This window comes from Pseudopodoces humilis, chromosome 3 (assembly GCF_049639895.1).
Source record: "Pseudopodoces humilis isolate 2021_Gansu_Grassland_sample_001 chromosome 3, ASM4963989v1, whole genome shotgun sequence".
NCBI lineage: Eukaryota > Metazoa > Chordata > Aves > Passeriformes > Paridae > Pseudopodoces > Pseudopodoces humilis.
In genome coordinates this window covers 108,542,103-108,558,007 of record NC_142202.1, presented here as the reverse complement: position 1 = coordinate 108,558,007, position 15,905 = coordinate 108,542,103, and the positions used below count along the sequence as shown (strand labels likewise).

At 42.7% G+C, this 15,905-nt stretch overlaps 1 protein-coding gene across 3 annotated transcripts in view; it reads right to left on the bottom strand.

Moving 5' to 3' along the window:
- Positions 1-136: 136 nt before the first annotated feature.
- The window catches only part of RCAN2 (regulator of calcineurin 2), an 84,421-nt gene continuing 68,652 nt past the window's right edge, over positions 137-15,905 (bottom strand). For all 3 annotated transcript variants that reach the window (XM_005528762.3, XM_088053009.1, XM_005528763.3), the window contains 2 exons: positions 14,057-14,228; positions 137-6,588 (listed from right to left, as the gene is read on the bottom strand). In XM_005528762.3, coding sequence (XP_005528819.2) covers positions 6,428-6,588; positions 14,057-14,228 — 333 coding nt within the window. In that variant the 3' untranslated portion in view covers positions 137-6,427. The remainder of the gene's footprint in view (positions 6,589-14,056; positions 14,229-15,905) is intronic.

Below are 15,905 nucleotides of genomic sequence, written 5' to 3'. Positions count from 1 at the left end.
CAGTCACTAGAGGGTACAGGAGCACCTGGATTTAAGGAACAACATGAATAGCTGGAAATTATATTTGCCTTCCATGCCAGAAATGGCTCAGCTACTTAACACTGATATAAAATGAAAGCAAATCATGGACAAGGAGTTTGCTAATTCCACCAAAATGTTTAATACCATAATAGATTTTCATTGAAGTACAGAGCTAATGTGAATATTTGTACAAAATATGTGGTTAAAAATAGTATTGATTTATAATATATACAGATATGTCACATCCGTGTCAGAAATGCAGACACTCAAATGAAACCATGAGCAATGCTTTTAAATCTACAACAACATACACAAAATATTTCTGCAGCTACCCACAGTAGGACAACTTGCCAAACTGACACTTAAGGATCCACCAGTCCTTACAGATAGCATTTCTGTCAGAAGTTTCTGTACAAGAACTCAGCTCTAAAATGGATTCAAAACATTTACCTTCATTAACCCAACAGTGAAGAGAACACATCTGTGTGACACTAATGTAGACACAACTTTCTCGCACTAGATATATGATCAGATACAATAATTTGTTAAAAGAAGGCTGATTTTCTGGTGAGAACAGAGAAGTTTAATCTTTCTTGCTGGATACTCTTAATGTTGTGAGTGAGGAAGCCCCTGATTGAAATGGGCCCTTAACACAGCTCTCAGATACACTGATCTGAATCCTGAAGTCTGTTTTAAGATTGTGAATATCTTCATTTTTAATTAACTTCAAGGCTGCTCACACTTCACAGCTTTCCCAGCCTTACTCCAGCAAGAATCTCCCTAACAAATCTCCCTATTTAAGCTTTGTAGCTATGGCATGAAGACACAATCCTGTATTAAGATGACTCTTGCTGCAGCCCCAGAATGTATGTAGTTGCTGAACAAACTGACAGAAGGGGGGAGAGCATTCAGGCTGCTTTTTTAAAGCTTTCTGAGCATCTCTGCAGTAGGGGCTTTCAAGGTTCCTGCCTTTCCATCCAGAGTGTTGCTGCTGTTCTGCCTCTAACAGTGCTGGCTTCTCCCCCCTCCAAACCAAAGCAAATATACTCTACACTTCAAATAGACCTGTGGGAAAGAGCTTATACAACACTTCCTCCCTTGTCCTTTTACCCCTGAATGCTGCAGTCTACATGTATTCAAAAAAAGAGCACAGCTACTGTTATAAAAACATCTCTTTTTAAGAGGAGCCTGGAATATTGAAAGCTGCTGTACTCCCCCAGAAGATGGGTTAAACCAGGATAAACAGTGTTTGGGTATTTTGCTAGTGTAACTTGTTATTCAAGAGCATTGCATGATGCTGAGTATAAATGAGGGTCTGGCTGGGACTTTAATCCATACTTGGTTTTGCTTTTTAATAAACCAGAACTAAAAGTGATTTCTTAGGCAAAAGGGAATCAAGGAAATGCAAAGGTCTTACATTCACATTGAATGTGTGAGAGAAAGACTGAAATGGCAAAAAGTTTAGTGCTGAAGTGTTTGCCACTAAAGAAGGACCAAAAATAAATTCAGTAAATATTCTGTAGAGGATCTGAAAGCACTGTGACTGTGATCAGCCTGGTCCTCTGGGACACACAGCTCTCTGCCATCCACAGCTGAAGCCCTGAAGCTCATTTCCCAGTGCTGTGTCCAGTGCCAAGCACGATGGAAGAGCCACAGCTGGCATGCTGCAAACAAAGCATTTCAGTTGGGTGGATGAAGAAACTCACTGTGGTGGGGGATGCTCTTTCGGTGCTCATAGAAGAATAAACTAGGCCTCCTGCCTTTCACCTCTAAAAGAGGTGAAAAGAACCCCAGAAGAAGTTCATTACTAGTTTTTCTAATTAAAACACAGAGGTTAAGGCCTGTCCTTTCCAAAGGAATTAAAGAGCTCAGAGTTTACTTCTCTAGTGAGACTTCTTAAGTGGATCTAATTTTCAGAATCATGAACAATCATCCTTTGAGAAATGAAGTTTTTTATGCCAAGCACACAGAAAAACAAGTAATTTTTTCAAATCCATATTTGAGCAATCCAATATCAGAATTTCACAGGACGGTTATCAGCAAACTCATCTCCCAGTTTCCAGTCCTTTGCAAGACCCAGCACAAACTGATGCAAGAGATAACAATTAGTTTCAATTTTTATAATAATGAAAGTTAACAGAACTCTTTCCTCAGCCTGGCTAGCAGCTGCATGCCATGTTCCTTGTCCAAGCACTCATGGCCACAGCATCACCCATGAGTATAAAAGCACAGTGAGAACCACATCAGAGTTCATGCCGAGCTGTTGCTCACCAGGGACCGCACTGCAGCTTTTTTTGTGTACACTGAGCCAAATCCACAGCAAACCAGAGCAAGTTCACATGACTGTGAAACTGCAGCAGCTTAAAATGGAACATGGCACATCCTGCCAACAAGAAGGCTGCTTTCCCCTTAATTTCTACTGAAAGAGAGTTTGGCCTATGTCACACATTTAAGCATTTTCAGTTCTAGCAGGGGTATACACCACACTACTCATTTTATTGATATAGTTTAACTCTTTAAATATTGCTTTTCCAAATGCCAATGCAAGCAGAACACAAAAATACTGTTTGCCATATTTATTATTTTAAACTAAGCTCTGAATTATAGAAGTGTAAAAGTGATTAATTAGCCAGAAGCTTTTTAATACTCCTATAAAATATGACTAAATAGAATATTTCAAAAGTTATGTACAATAAAATGGAAACACTCATGGCATCTGTGACAGTGCTCAGACAAACCACTGGAATCACATCCTGCCAGGAGTTCAGTCCATTCCTCAATACAAACAACAATCTGTATTTTTGCTGAAAGCTTTTACAGAGTTGCTGAATGGGAAAGAGGGGGAAAAAGACCAAAAGAAAACCAACCCACCCCTCTCACACAATTTAGGATCAAATTAGTGCTACAAAATTGATGCATAGGGAGAATTTTTTTAACCTAAAACACTTTACAGCAACTATGGCTGTGGTCTTGCTATGGTTGAGGAAGAGATGCTCTTGCCATATTTTCTTGGCCAAAAACAAAGTTTACTGAAGTGTGTCTGTGTATGTTAGGAAGGGGGGGTGTTTGCACACCTTGTCTTAAATACAAAAATCAAGGCCACAGAAATTACTTGTGTTTTGATCCAAAAGAATAGATTCCAAAATACTTTCTCCATGCACTGGAAATGTTTTCATGCTTTAAACTGTAGTGAGGAAGTCAATAAAAAGTCAGCTTCATTTCTGAAGAGGTCAGAAAGGACGAGCAGGCAGCAGGCAACAGAAACAGCAGCTGTACTTCCCTGATTTCCTTCTTTTAATTTCCAAAGAGCAGCAGGAGCTATGTCCACCCATCAGAGGTCCCAGGGCATCACCTCCAGCTGCTCTCTCCAGCTCCTGCTTTGAGGAGGAAATTAAAAGGATGTGGGCCTTGCCTCAGGAGCCACAGTGTAAGTCTGAGGCTCCATTCTTCCAGGGTTCCCAGGAGAGCACCCCTGACACCCTGTAAGAAGTGCAAGTCAGAGCGGCTGACCTCAGAAAAGCTACAGAAAAGCAAATTCCCACTCAAATGAGTAGGGGCTCTGCCTGACTGAATAGGACAATTCCCCTTCCAGATAGTCAGCACTTTTTGAAAGAAGCATTCTTTCCATGTCAGGCGAGAACCAACCTTTAGTAAAACACTAGCTTCTCTCAAGAGTCACAAATGCTGATACTTTGCTGACAGGGACATTATTCCATAACACATGAAACACTTATTTTATGATGACCATTATTTTATCACATACAGGTAATATATAAGCTTTGCTCATAGAGACTGCTTTGAATTTTCAGGCTTGTAATTGTGTTTCTATTTCAGTGCTTCAAGCAATGAGCCATGTCCTGCTGCCTCCTGGGTAGTACCACACAGCTTTACAAAGCAGAGTTAGTCACTGAACAGGGCCTCATTTAAAATGTTTGAAAATGCACTTTGAGGAAAGAACATTTAAGGTCCAGTGCTTTAATTTGCAGTGTAGTTTTACATCATTTGAGGCCAAAGTACTTAATTCAGAACCATGTCTCTCCAAAGTTTGAGGACATGGATACAAGCACAAGATTTGGCCTCCTACAGTCTTGCCTGTAAAAAAATCCATTAGCAATGATATCTGATCATTTACATGTTTAAATCTTACTGTCCCTGTTTATACTGGGCTAAACTAAACCCCATGGACATCAGTGCTGGGAGTGTTCTCAGAAAAGCCAGTGGTGTTGCTCCTGGAATGTCGTTTGTGGCCTAAGATGGTGTTTTCAACATGATACATTCCTTGTCCTGTGAGTGACAGTTTGTTTCCTTAAACCAATTTTAAATGTGTCACTAGTAAAATAATTGAAGTGGCAGTCTAAGGAGTTACTTTAAGGAAACTTTACACAGCTATCATGAAGATACTAAAGCCCCATTTTCTGTTCAGTCTCTGCTGTATTTAATGACCAGTATTGTATCAGTGTAACACGCACACAACGATGCCCATAATGCAGCAACAATGATCCCATTACAGAAATGCACTGAGTGCTGAGTAAAGAGGAATACCAGGGAGGGCTGTGGTGGCCAGAGGCTGAACTGCGTGAGGATGACAAGTCCTCATTCCCAGATGTCCTCACCATGCACGTTGGGAATGCCATCTCCTGTCTTCGCTGACAGAGCAACATGCCTGTTGTCCTGGAAGTGCTGCTAAGCCAAGACCCCTGCAAGGGGGACTTGACTCTGCAGAAGCTTTGTAGCATTGCTGCTAATTAAGGGTGTGATGGAACCCTCCCTCAGAAACCAGATCGTTAGGTTTTATGACAACAATCTTGCTTATAGAACCTAAGCTGACTTTTCAGAACTTAGAATAAGCTTCCAAGATGTATTTACTTATTTTAAACTGTAAAGGATTTTAAACCATGGAAGCTCGCTGTGCCATTTTATAGTCACTTTGGGGAGAACAGCTGCAGCTAATTAGCTTAAAAATCCCACCATACCTTACACATACGCTCAGTTTCTGCAGTATTAATTTCAGTGGAACTACTCATGTGCATAAATTAAGCGCATGCTTAAATATATGCAAAATCTGAGCTCAAATGTCTAGAAAATATGTTCTCAAAATGACAAGTATGCATTAAAAAAATAGATCATCATGGAAGGTCTGCCAGACAGGGAATCCGGGATCTGCCTGCTGTCAGCCATGATGCAAACACAGAACAGTTTTTGTAACCCAGTATATATTGCAAGTGAAAGAAACATGCAGGATGGGGTGAAAAAGGGGGATTCAGTTGCATGCAGTCTAACTTCAAGTGTGTAGTTATGGTCCTGTTTTCTTTGGCCTAAAAAAAGAGAAGAACAAACAAACAAAACAAAACAAAACAAATAAACAGAAAAAAAAAAAAAAAAACAGCAAAAGAATTTTAACTAACCTCTGCTCACCTCCACAAACCCAAACTGCATACAGCTCAAAAAGGGTTTTGAAGCACAGGATGTGGGAAGGGAAAAGGGCTGAATATTAGAGATGTGCAAGTAATTACTGGCAATTTCAGGGCTATTCACCACACCACACCACTAGGAAAGCCTGTAATGTTACTGGAACATACAGCTATGAGAGAGAGCAAGGAATCCCATCTTACATGAGCAGTCAGCTCCTCTTCCTCAGATCCTGAGAGAAGCCACTCATCCCTCGACAGAAGATAAACTGACAATCCCTATTGATATTCTGTCTCCCTTCTCCCCTGAGAGAAGGACTGACCAAATCCCCCAGCAGCTGCTGCCTCTCCCCTCAGCCCAGAGAGCTCCATCTCGCATCCCTGCCACCGTTTCAGACCACCATTCTCTACAGCTGTTGCTGGAAGAGGGTTGTTTTCTGTTGTTTCCGAAAACATTGCAAAGATAGTATTCCTTACAGAAAATTCCAGGGGGGTTAAAAGGCCACCAAGCTGCTAGCAGAGTAAAAACAACACACCTACCCCCCTTAAAAGAAGGGGAAAAGGGGAAAGACTAAGGTCTGTTGGGAAGTGAGGAAGAAAGGAATAGGCTGCTTGATGAAGGGCAGTAGCAATCCTGGGAGTTCGAATATCAAGCCTGACATTGGCCTAATTCCCACCCGAACCATCTCTCTGGTAGTGGTGTTTCAGCATGCAAATTATAGCTGTGAAAAGATCCTCAGACTGAAACCCTCCCTTCTTTCCTCAGCCTTGTTTTGTCCTTTCCAGCTAGACCTATCAGTTGGTGTGTGATATGGTTACAGGTACAAAGATCTTTTTCCTAGCCCTTTTGTTACAGAGGCTTGATTACTGTGAAGGGGTTTCAATGACCTTAATGTCCCGGTGCTCAGAAGGCAAAGGCTGCCTTTCAACAGAACAAAGCAAACAAAAACCAAGAGCTGTGCTGGAGGAGAGAGAAGTGCTGCTTCTGCCGGAGAGGCTCAGTTAGATACAGGCGGCGGCACACCGGGGCGTCGAGTTTGAATGATTTTTGGCTTTGGAGAATTCTTTGGGTCCTCGTCTTCTTCCATGTCGCTGTCGCAGACGTGCACCACCACACTGGGAGTGGATTCTGTTCCTGCGTGCAGCTCGTATTTCTCTCCTGGAAGCAGAGAAAAGCAATCACATCAAAAGATCCGAGAAGACAGCCCGTGGCACTCCTGGACTGCAGAATACTCCACACCTGGGTAGGGAGCTGAGTGCGTGCTGCTCCTAAATACAGGTGAGCACCAGCACAGCTGGACTCTGACAGCTGCCACAACACATCCTGGGGATCCTGTCCCGGGAGGCAGTTTGATCACAGGTTTGTAAAGCATCATGAAATACACACACCCTCATGTCTATAATGGGTTTTCACATCAATATCGGCGGCCAATAGCACTGAAATAAACCCCCAAAGGAGGCAGAGGAGAAAGAACACAGAAGTTCACGGTTAAAAAGATGAAATGGAACCCAGCCTATCCAACAGTTGGTCTGAAGTTATTCCACACCCGTTGGGTTGGAATTGATCTTTATTTTTGCTATGGCTTTCCTTCGGTCCCATTTAAAGCCCAATTGCTGCCCTCAGACAGATTTCAACACTTAATCTAATTTCTCCAGAAATAAAAAAAACCCCTGTATCTCTGCTCCAGACAGATTTTCAGTTTCAAAGCTCTTTAGCTGGGGCTGTAACGAATTTTGTCGCTGCAGATGAGATTACAGAGCAGTCTAAAAATGCTCACTAGAGCAGGCTGAACGCCTAAACAGTACATTATATTTTCTTACTATCTACATTCCTTTTTTAAGTCTCAACACAGTGCTCCTCTGAGGAAGATGAATGTGGCTTTTTTTTTTTTTTTTCCCCAGAAAATATTCTGAATTGGAAGGGACCCACAAGGATCATCGAGTCCAGCTCTTAAGTGAATGGCCCATATGGGCTTGGGTGGTTACCTGCAAAAGTCCACAAGCGAACCAAGGATCAGTCATAGGACTTTCAGTCCTGAATTCAGCCTGCTGGCACTACATGTATTCTGGATTGTACATGGGATACAAGTAGATTGATTATTAAATTGCCAGGAATTAATTTAAGACTTTAAAAAAAAAAAACATTGCCTGCAAAATCATCTGAGATGAGGAAGGTGGGGCGCCAGCAACCCAATTGGCCTCTGTGGTGCAATGACTCCTAAATGCTGCACCACTGGCAGAACCCAGCAGCGTCAGGTGTTGTACCATGGAAACAAATGGCAGACCCTGTGGCTTGCCTGTGGTACTAATTTGGAGTTTCATTTGTTAGCCAGTTTATGGCAGAGTAATTCACCTGAGGAAGGGGTTGCAGGTTTGGCCCTGCATTAGCACATGCAGTTCTGGGACTGTGCTCACATGCTGTTTGTGCTGACAAATTCCTAGTCCAAATAAGCCTGGGTGGCTTGAGACTATAGGACATGGTGTATTTTTGCTTAAAAAAAGAAGGCAACTACTGAATAATAGCTATAAGCCAGGCATCTTGCTGTGATAAATATTTTACTGCTGTGATACCATTAATGTTGACATTTAACTGCTCTATTTTTGGCAACCTTTCCTCTGAATCCAAATCGAGCAAAGCATTACAGGTCTTGCTGATAGGCTAAAATATGAAAAGAGAAATAGCTTGGTTGTGCTGCATTGAGGAATTATATGGTTTTTCATTGCCCATTTTCCCTGTGGGCCCCAGCTAATTTCTCAGCTCTGGGCTGACGTCAATGCTGCCAGCCAGCACCGAGGGCTGCATTGGTCACTGTCACCGTGGGCAGCTCCGCAGTGCCGCGCACACACAGCGCCGGCCTGTCCTCCTACACCGGCACCGCCGAGGAAATCAGATTCACTGCCCTCTTAAAAGGTAATAATCCCAGTTCAAATGCCACATTCTTTTACTGCTCAAATCCCTCCCAGAAGGACTCTTTCTGCTGGAAAAGAACAGTGGAAAAAAGTACAGACGCAAGGAAAAATATTCAGATGCCTCTGGCACAAGTAACTGCAGCAGCAATTAATGTCACTTTGCAAACCAAAATGTGATGCACTCATAAATTAGATTTTTAAGGCATACAGTTATTTCTGAGAATAAACGAGCTGCAGACTCTGTTCTGTACTCAAACAGCACAAAACCTTTTCATGGCTGAATTAGGAACAGGACAACAATGACTGGGACTTTCGTACAGCTGTATCTTGTTCCGAACGTAGTCGCTGTTTGTGGAAAAACACGAATGTGATAAGCACAAAATAAGAATCCAATAGATATAGCCAGATTAGCCCTTCCCTTCTGCTGTTTTTCTATGTTTTTTCCTTTTTTCTTAAACACCGTTTCCAGCATTAAAAAAAAAAAATAATTAATGAGCTAAGTCTGCTGCAGTTCAGCTACTGAAGTAAAGGTTGGGTCACTGCACTCATGTTTACAAGACCTAGGTTGTCCCAAGCTATGAGTAGCACGTTGAGTTAACATAGGTAAGACTCACCAATTTCTGTAATACCACCCAACTATTTGTCCAGTGACCTCATTCAGCAGTCTCTGACATGGCTTTGTGTTCTCAGGCCCTACACTGATCCATGCTCCCGCTTCTCCTGCTTGCCTGGAGAATTCTTACAGGCTAGCTAAGCCAAAGGATTCTTGGGGACAGGAGTTTTTCTCCTCCAGCTGTCTTTGGTCTATCTCTATCCTGTAATAATAAATTTAAGCCTTCACATAAGCTAACAGTGTCAACTCACATATATTTGCCCAGAAAATTATAAAATTTATCAAATATACTCTGCCCTTCAGGGAAGAATTCAACTGTGGCACATCTACCATACAGACTTGTCAAAAAAACTGAGTGATAAGCCCCTGAAAACAGCAGTGATGTTCCACTCTAACCATTTGCTCTGAATAAGAAAAACAGTAAGAATTTGAAGTTTCCTCCCTTAACAATGAGCACGTCTGCTTTTATGTCACTGGGCCCTACTTTGTGACCTCAGAAGCCAGGAGTAAACCCACAGCCTTGGGTGACGCAAGGATGAGCACAGAAGCAACTTATAATAATTCAGAATTAAAAATAATTGTATAGGATTTTCTATTCCTTTGTGAGTCAGTACTGTGACCTTTTGTTGATGGTGCAGTTCCTGTCTAACAGGGCCCTTTTGTCCAGCAAAGACCATGTTCATATACATAAAGGATAATGAACAAATGCTAATGATAACGTGTAGCTACCTCATCCCTAATTCAGACTCATAAGCAAAGGTTAATGAGTTCAGAGCTGCCCAGTCCATGTAAATGTGGCATTAGCATCATGAAAATACCTTCCACTTACAGTCCCTTCATCCAAGTGCTTTACAAATAACAGGAGGTCCTTTGTATGGGTGCATGTTTGTGACAGAAGAGCTACAACCCATCCCACAATAAAACACCTCTACAGCATGGATCTGCCATAGCAAAGCAGAAGAGCTGCTCCCTGAAAGCCCATTATTGACACTGCAGGAGTTGGGCACCCTCCTCTCCCTACCAGAGGAAAAAAATTCTCCACCCAGCAGCTCTCCTTCCCCTGAGAGAGGGGAGAAGAGAGAGAGAAGAGGAGGGATGGGCAAAAGCAGCCACAGAACAGCAGGGAGAGGAAGGACAGAGATTAAAAGTTTTATCTATCACCATATGTTTGCCCCTCCATCCCCTTTTAATCCTCCCTGGGAGTCATATGAAGTATTTATGATTTCATTTGAATCACTGATGACAAACAGGAGAGTTTGAAAACATTTGGCCACAGAAAATCTGCCTTGTAAGATGGTCTGAAATCCCTGTGTAAATTTCCTGGGCAGGGTCCTGCTCTCACCTGTTTTCCCCTTCCCTAGGGAAGGGTGAGCCAAACGCAGGTCAGAGCAGGGCCAGATGCTCTGCATCCTCCTCAAGAAGCCCAGCTAGAGCATGGCAGGAACAGCTACTTCTGAATTGCTCAGAGACAAAAATGAAGCCCAGACCCAACACCCAAGTGGCACAGGAAGCTGCCAGGTCTCTTCTGTGTCCTAAGTGCCACCACCGTGGACTCAAGAGCCACCATGTGTGGCACTTCAGAATGGCACTTTCATAATGTGAAAAATGTATTGTACAAGACCCAGAGTGTAGCCTGAGGTGCAGAGCCTGCTGGAACGCTGATAAGGGACTGCGTAACATGGAGAGGAGTGCAACTGGTGCAGACTTGTCTCTGTGGATTGCGGAAATGGTGCCTTGCACTCATTTTTCAACACTGCCCAAAGCTGTGAGGCAAGTGGCCACTGACAGAGTGCAAAACTGCACCAGTGAGTGCATGGAGCAAGTAAAGTGCTGAGCACCCTGACCTGTGCTGGGTGTCATTGTACAGTGCAGATCCCATCAGTGCAGCTGTGATCTGTGAACCAAACCCACGGGAGAAAAGCAATTTCTCTGGGCAACCACAGTGCGGAGCAGCAGGGGTTGAGGCTGGCAAGGGGAAGTCAGGATGTGGCACCTGGGATCTTGGGGAAAGGCGCTCAGGAGTGCAGAGCTAGAAATGAGGGGGAACAAAGCAATTCTTGTGAAGAAAGAGGCAGTGGGGGAAGGAAAGCAGATACAGGCAGGTTGAGGAGTTAATATGGAGAGGGAGGGACTGATATCCAGAAAAGAAAGGGCATACTCTAGTGCCAAGAGGATACTTTGTAAATCACTGCACTAATAAACGGCAAACAGCTGCCTATCCTTAGAGAGGAGAAGCTCTGCTGTAGATACAGCCTGGACCTGGAGACTCCCTCTCCCTCCACCTTGCAAATATTTCTCATTTAAAATATGTTTGCAAGGTGGGGTGGTTGGTTGGTTGTTTGTCAGGTCCAGGTTGTATCCTCACCTGGCCTAACTTGGAGCTAGCTTTTTCATACAGGAATGCTTGCAACCTATCAAGCTGTTCTCTACTCCAGGCCCTGATGTCTTCATATCTTCATCAGCAGATCAAACTACTGGAAGTGTTTTCCATCAAACTGATTAACAGTTGCACTCCTTGATTTGCAATATATTGAAAAGATTGTAGGCTGGTGGTCAGCACCAGGCACAGTCACGGTTCCTGGCTCTGACTGATCTACAGCACTCTGTTCATGCCTCATTTAAAACCTAATTTCTGCATCTGCAGAAAGTGAGAATATACATCAATCATCCAGGAACTTAATTAAATATGCCATGATCTTCCCTAAGGAGTAAATGCACCCTCACCAATCTCAATTCCATATGAAAGGACCAAAACCAGCTTCCTTTTGAGCACAGAAAGAAATCTGTTCCATTAGATCTCCAAGATGCCCGCCTATCAATGCTGCAGCTAAAATACCTGTGCCAAAACTGCTGGCACACAGCAAATCTGTTAACTCACTTGCAGCATACTCCTTATACTCTGGAGCAAATCTCCCAACATTTTGTACCCAGGGACAGTTTTGGTCTCTAACTTTGTGGCTATGATGATTATGGCACTGTACTGTGACGGGAGATGACCTGGATTCAGGGAATGGGAAAGGAGTATGGGTCTGTGTCCAAGTAGTACATCTTGCATTCCCAGTGAAGTAGGACAATAAAACTCATCTTATGCTGAGGGCATACAAAAACACTGTTCACTATTTTGAAGCGCTAATGAGTTTTCTTGGTCCTCAGATGTTTATTTTATCAAACCATTGTATTCAATATAACAAAGATTACTCACAAGTTAAAGACAAGAAAGTCCGATCCTAACATTCTCAGCTCTGTAAACAACTGTGCCAAGTGAGTATTTTTCAACAGCTGATAAGCCATAGTTACATTTTTAAATTGTGTTTTTGAACGAAAAGAATCTCTTCTCTCAGGCTACTGATGCTGTTTGACGTCCAGCAGCGTTTTACTGCTGCAATACTGAGAAATGAGTGTTAGTGGGATTTGTTTTTCAATGAAATTCTAAACATAGTAAATGCACAACTGAGAACAGCAACACTATTTTAAACCCACCGCTGCAGTTAACTAAAATTGATCCCTCTAACAAGTGCTAAAAATAGAAAGAAGAGAGCACACAATGGCTTTTCATATTGCTCCCTGCAGGCTCCTTAAATCTGGGTGAATTTGACCTTCATGCAAAGCTGTCCCAGAGTGTGGGACAATGAGTGATATTTCACATTCCACTGCTCCAGAACAGGAATTGATTTATTACCCAGCTAGCTTGGGAATTTGTTTACATGTTTCCATTTATAACACTGCTGCATTGAAGGGAAAAAAAAAAAAAAAAAAAAAAAAGGAGGTTTCTGGTTTTGCTTTTATTCAGCATTTTTGAAGCAAAGTATCACTCCTGGAAATCATAATATGCAGTATCATATGAATTCTTCCACCTGACTGCCTTTTTCCATGGGCTTTCCTGCTGAAGGGGAACAAACCATAGGGATCTCCTGATATGTATTTTCCTCTTGTGAGAGATCCCATGTGAAAAAGATAGAAGATAACCCTGCAAACCCTGTGAATCATGAAACATCTTCCTGCACCCCATGCACTCCAGCTCTGAGTTCCTTTGGTGCAGTTGCACAAAAGCCCCAATTATAAGATGTCTGCAATTGGAAGATGTTCTCAGAGCGAGCAAGCAGCATTCCCAGTACAGCTGGGGAAAAAACAATTCTCTCATCCCACAAGAATTTCAAAAATAAACTGCTAAATTTTCATGAGCTCACCCCCACAATTGTTATTAGATTGGATCTGAAATGCTTTATTTCTGTATGAAGTTATTTTAATAGGCTATTTTTTCCTTGGGCTTATAAATGTAAATCAGATTAATTTGTAAATGATACTGCTTAGACCTGAAACTGGAACCTTTCTCATTTTGAAAATTCTAAAACAGGATGCTTTAATAGCTTTGGAAGAAAACTATTTGTAAAGATCACTTAATTAAATCAAAAGTAATCCTCTCCAATGTAAAGTTTTGGTTTCATCAGATGAGCATTTTCCAAGGGGAAGCATTGCTGGAAAGTCCCAGCTAGCTTCAACTCCTGGCACTAGCTGAAGATGAGAAGACAGAAGAAAACCTGGATGCATTATTCATTGACATTTATCCTGTGCTAACAGAGGCTACAACTTATCCCATTCCTCCTGCATATTTTTCAGCAGGAAATGAGCATTCCTAACAGAGCAATCCCACCGGGACTGGGGAACAGTAGTTCTCTCTCAACAAACAACGTGAGAGATTCTCCACTCCAGTGGAGGTGCACCTTTTCAAGTGAGAAATCTGCACCTTGGAATGCAGTACTGAGCAGATGTCGTGTACAGCAAAAATTCCTCATATCCATAGCCAAACATTCATCCAGTCCCCACCTAAACCATCAGCTGTTTCATCTAGGCACAAACCCCAGCAAAGTAAATGGTATAAGCAAAGCTTTGATCAGCTCTCACAAGCTGCAGATAACACACAATTCTGTGCCTACACATGGCAATACTCATTCTGAAGGAAAGAACCAGGTGATATCCATCAGCTGAAATCCAAATTTTAATGCAACTGCCAAGTCTATGCCAACTCCCTCTACAGTTATTGTCTACACTGGTATTTCTTGTCTGCTTTTCCTGACACATTTTCACCCAAGGACCACAAGCTTACCTGGTCCAAGCTTAGAAACTGCGTAAAGGAGGTCGTAGTTGATGACAGGTGTTGCATCATCTATTGGTTGCCACCCTACAGGTGGGGAGGCTGGAGGCGAGATGAGAAACTGTTTTGCAGGCTGTGGTGGTGCCAAATGAAGCTTGTCTCCATCTGTCTCAGAGGTCTGAATCTTTAAAGCATAACAAAGACACTTTTTAGTACAGGATAGAATCACAGAACAGTTTGGGTTGGAAGGGACTTTTAAAGGTCATCTCCTCCAACCATGCTCAGAGCCCCATCCAGCCTGGCCTTGAGTATTTCCAGGGATGGGGCATCCACAACTCCTCTGGGCAACCTGTGCCAGTGTTTCACCACTCCTACTATAAAAGATTTGTTCCTTACATCCAGACTAAAACAACCTTCTTTTAGTTTAAACCTATTTTCCCCTTGTCCTGTTTCAACAGGCACTGCTAAAAGGTCCATTCCCATCTTTCTTATATGTACCCTTTAAGTACTGAAAAGCCACAGTGAGGTTTCCCTGAAGCCTTCTCTTCACAAGGCTGAACACCCACAGTTCTCTGTGGTGAGGGGCTCCAGGCCTCTAAGAATCTTTATGGCCTCCTCTGGCCTCACTCCATGGTTTCCTGAGTTTGGGACCCCGGTGCTGGACACAGGACCTCAGGTGGGATCTCACTGCATCAGAGTCATGTCCCTCAGCCTGCTGGTCACAGTGTGGGTGATGCAGCCCAGGATATTTGGGGTGCCAGGGCACATTGCCAGCTCGTGTCCAGCTTCCCATCCCCACAGGATGGCCGGCTAACAGGAATGACTGCTCAAATCATACCCTTCTCATCCCCAGTGCCACCCAGGCAGGATTTCAGCATCTATCTCAGAAGAAAAGGCTTGGAGATGAATTTCATCTCAGCTTTACAGATGGTGCTTCTGCAGTAAATGCGCAGTGTGGGGCTGTGACATCAGCAAAGCTACAATGTCAATGCCTCTTGTGTATGTTCACTCAGGATAAATGCAAAGCTCTGGTAGCCACAGCTGCTAGTCCAGAGATCTTTGAGGCTGTAAAGGTACTGTTGTGATCTGGTCTAAATGCCTAAATAAAAAGTGACATTACACAAGTAACTCCTGGTTACTCCTGCACCAAGGCCTTGTAAGTAACTTCAGAAAGGTTTTTACAAATGTTCTTTCTTTAGTTGAAGTGAAAAATTAATCTATGATTTTCCTTAGTCATTTGCAACAGTGTCCTTATTTTATTTCCATCTTAAATTATCTACTTTAATTACTGCTCTTTTCTAGTATGCTGAAGAAGCCTTGACATAAATGAATTGCAGTGCAGTCATACCTAAGCAGGGTTACAACTAGCTCAAGCATAGATGCAATAAACTCTACTTCCATGACAGCAAACATGCCAAGGTCCTGGGATGGCACCCTGCTGTACCAGAATGGGGTTTCAAAGAGCAAGTCTGAATCTCTCAACTCCATGTTCCCCAGAACTTGTAGGTCTGGAAGTGGTTATTCAACCTGGCTGAGGCCAGACACTGCTCCAGACGCTGCTGCTTCCACATCTTCATTCCTTGAACATGACTAATAAGCTCTTGTAAGACTATATATACTGGAGAGCATAGTGCACGTACCAGAATGGTTCTGCAGGAAATCAGCTTAGATAGGGAGACTAATCACTATTGTGCACATCTTTCTTTTTCTTGTTATCCCAAGTTTTCAATTAGCCTATTGAATGTACAGTTAGAATGAAACCATTCTCAGATCTGCTTAACTGCAAGTTTTGAAACCTATCAGAATAAAATTCAGAGCCAGATTTAGGACATCAGGGCATAGAAAATGGGATAGAGGCAGA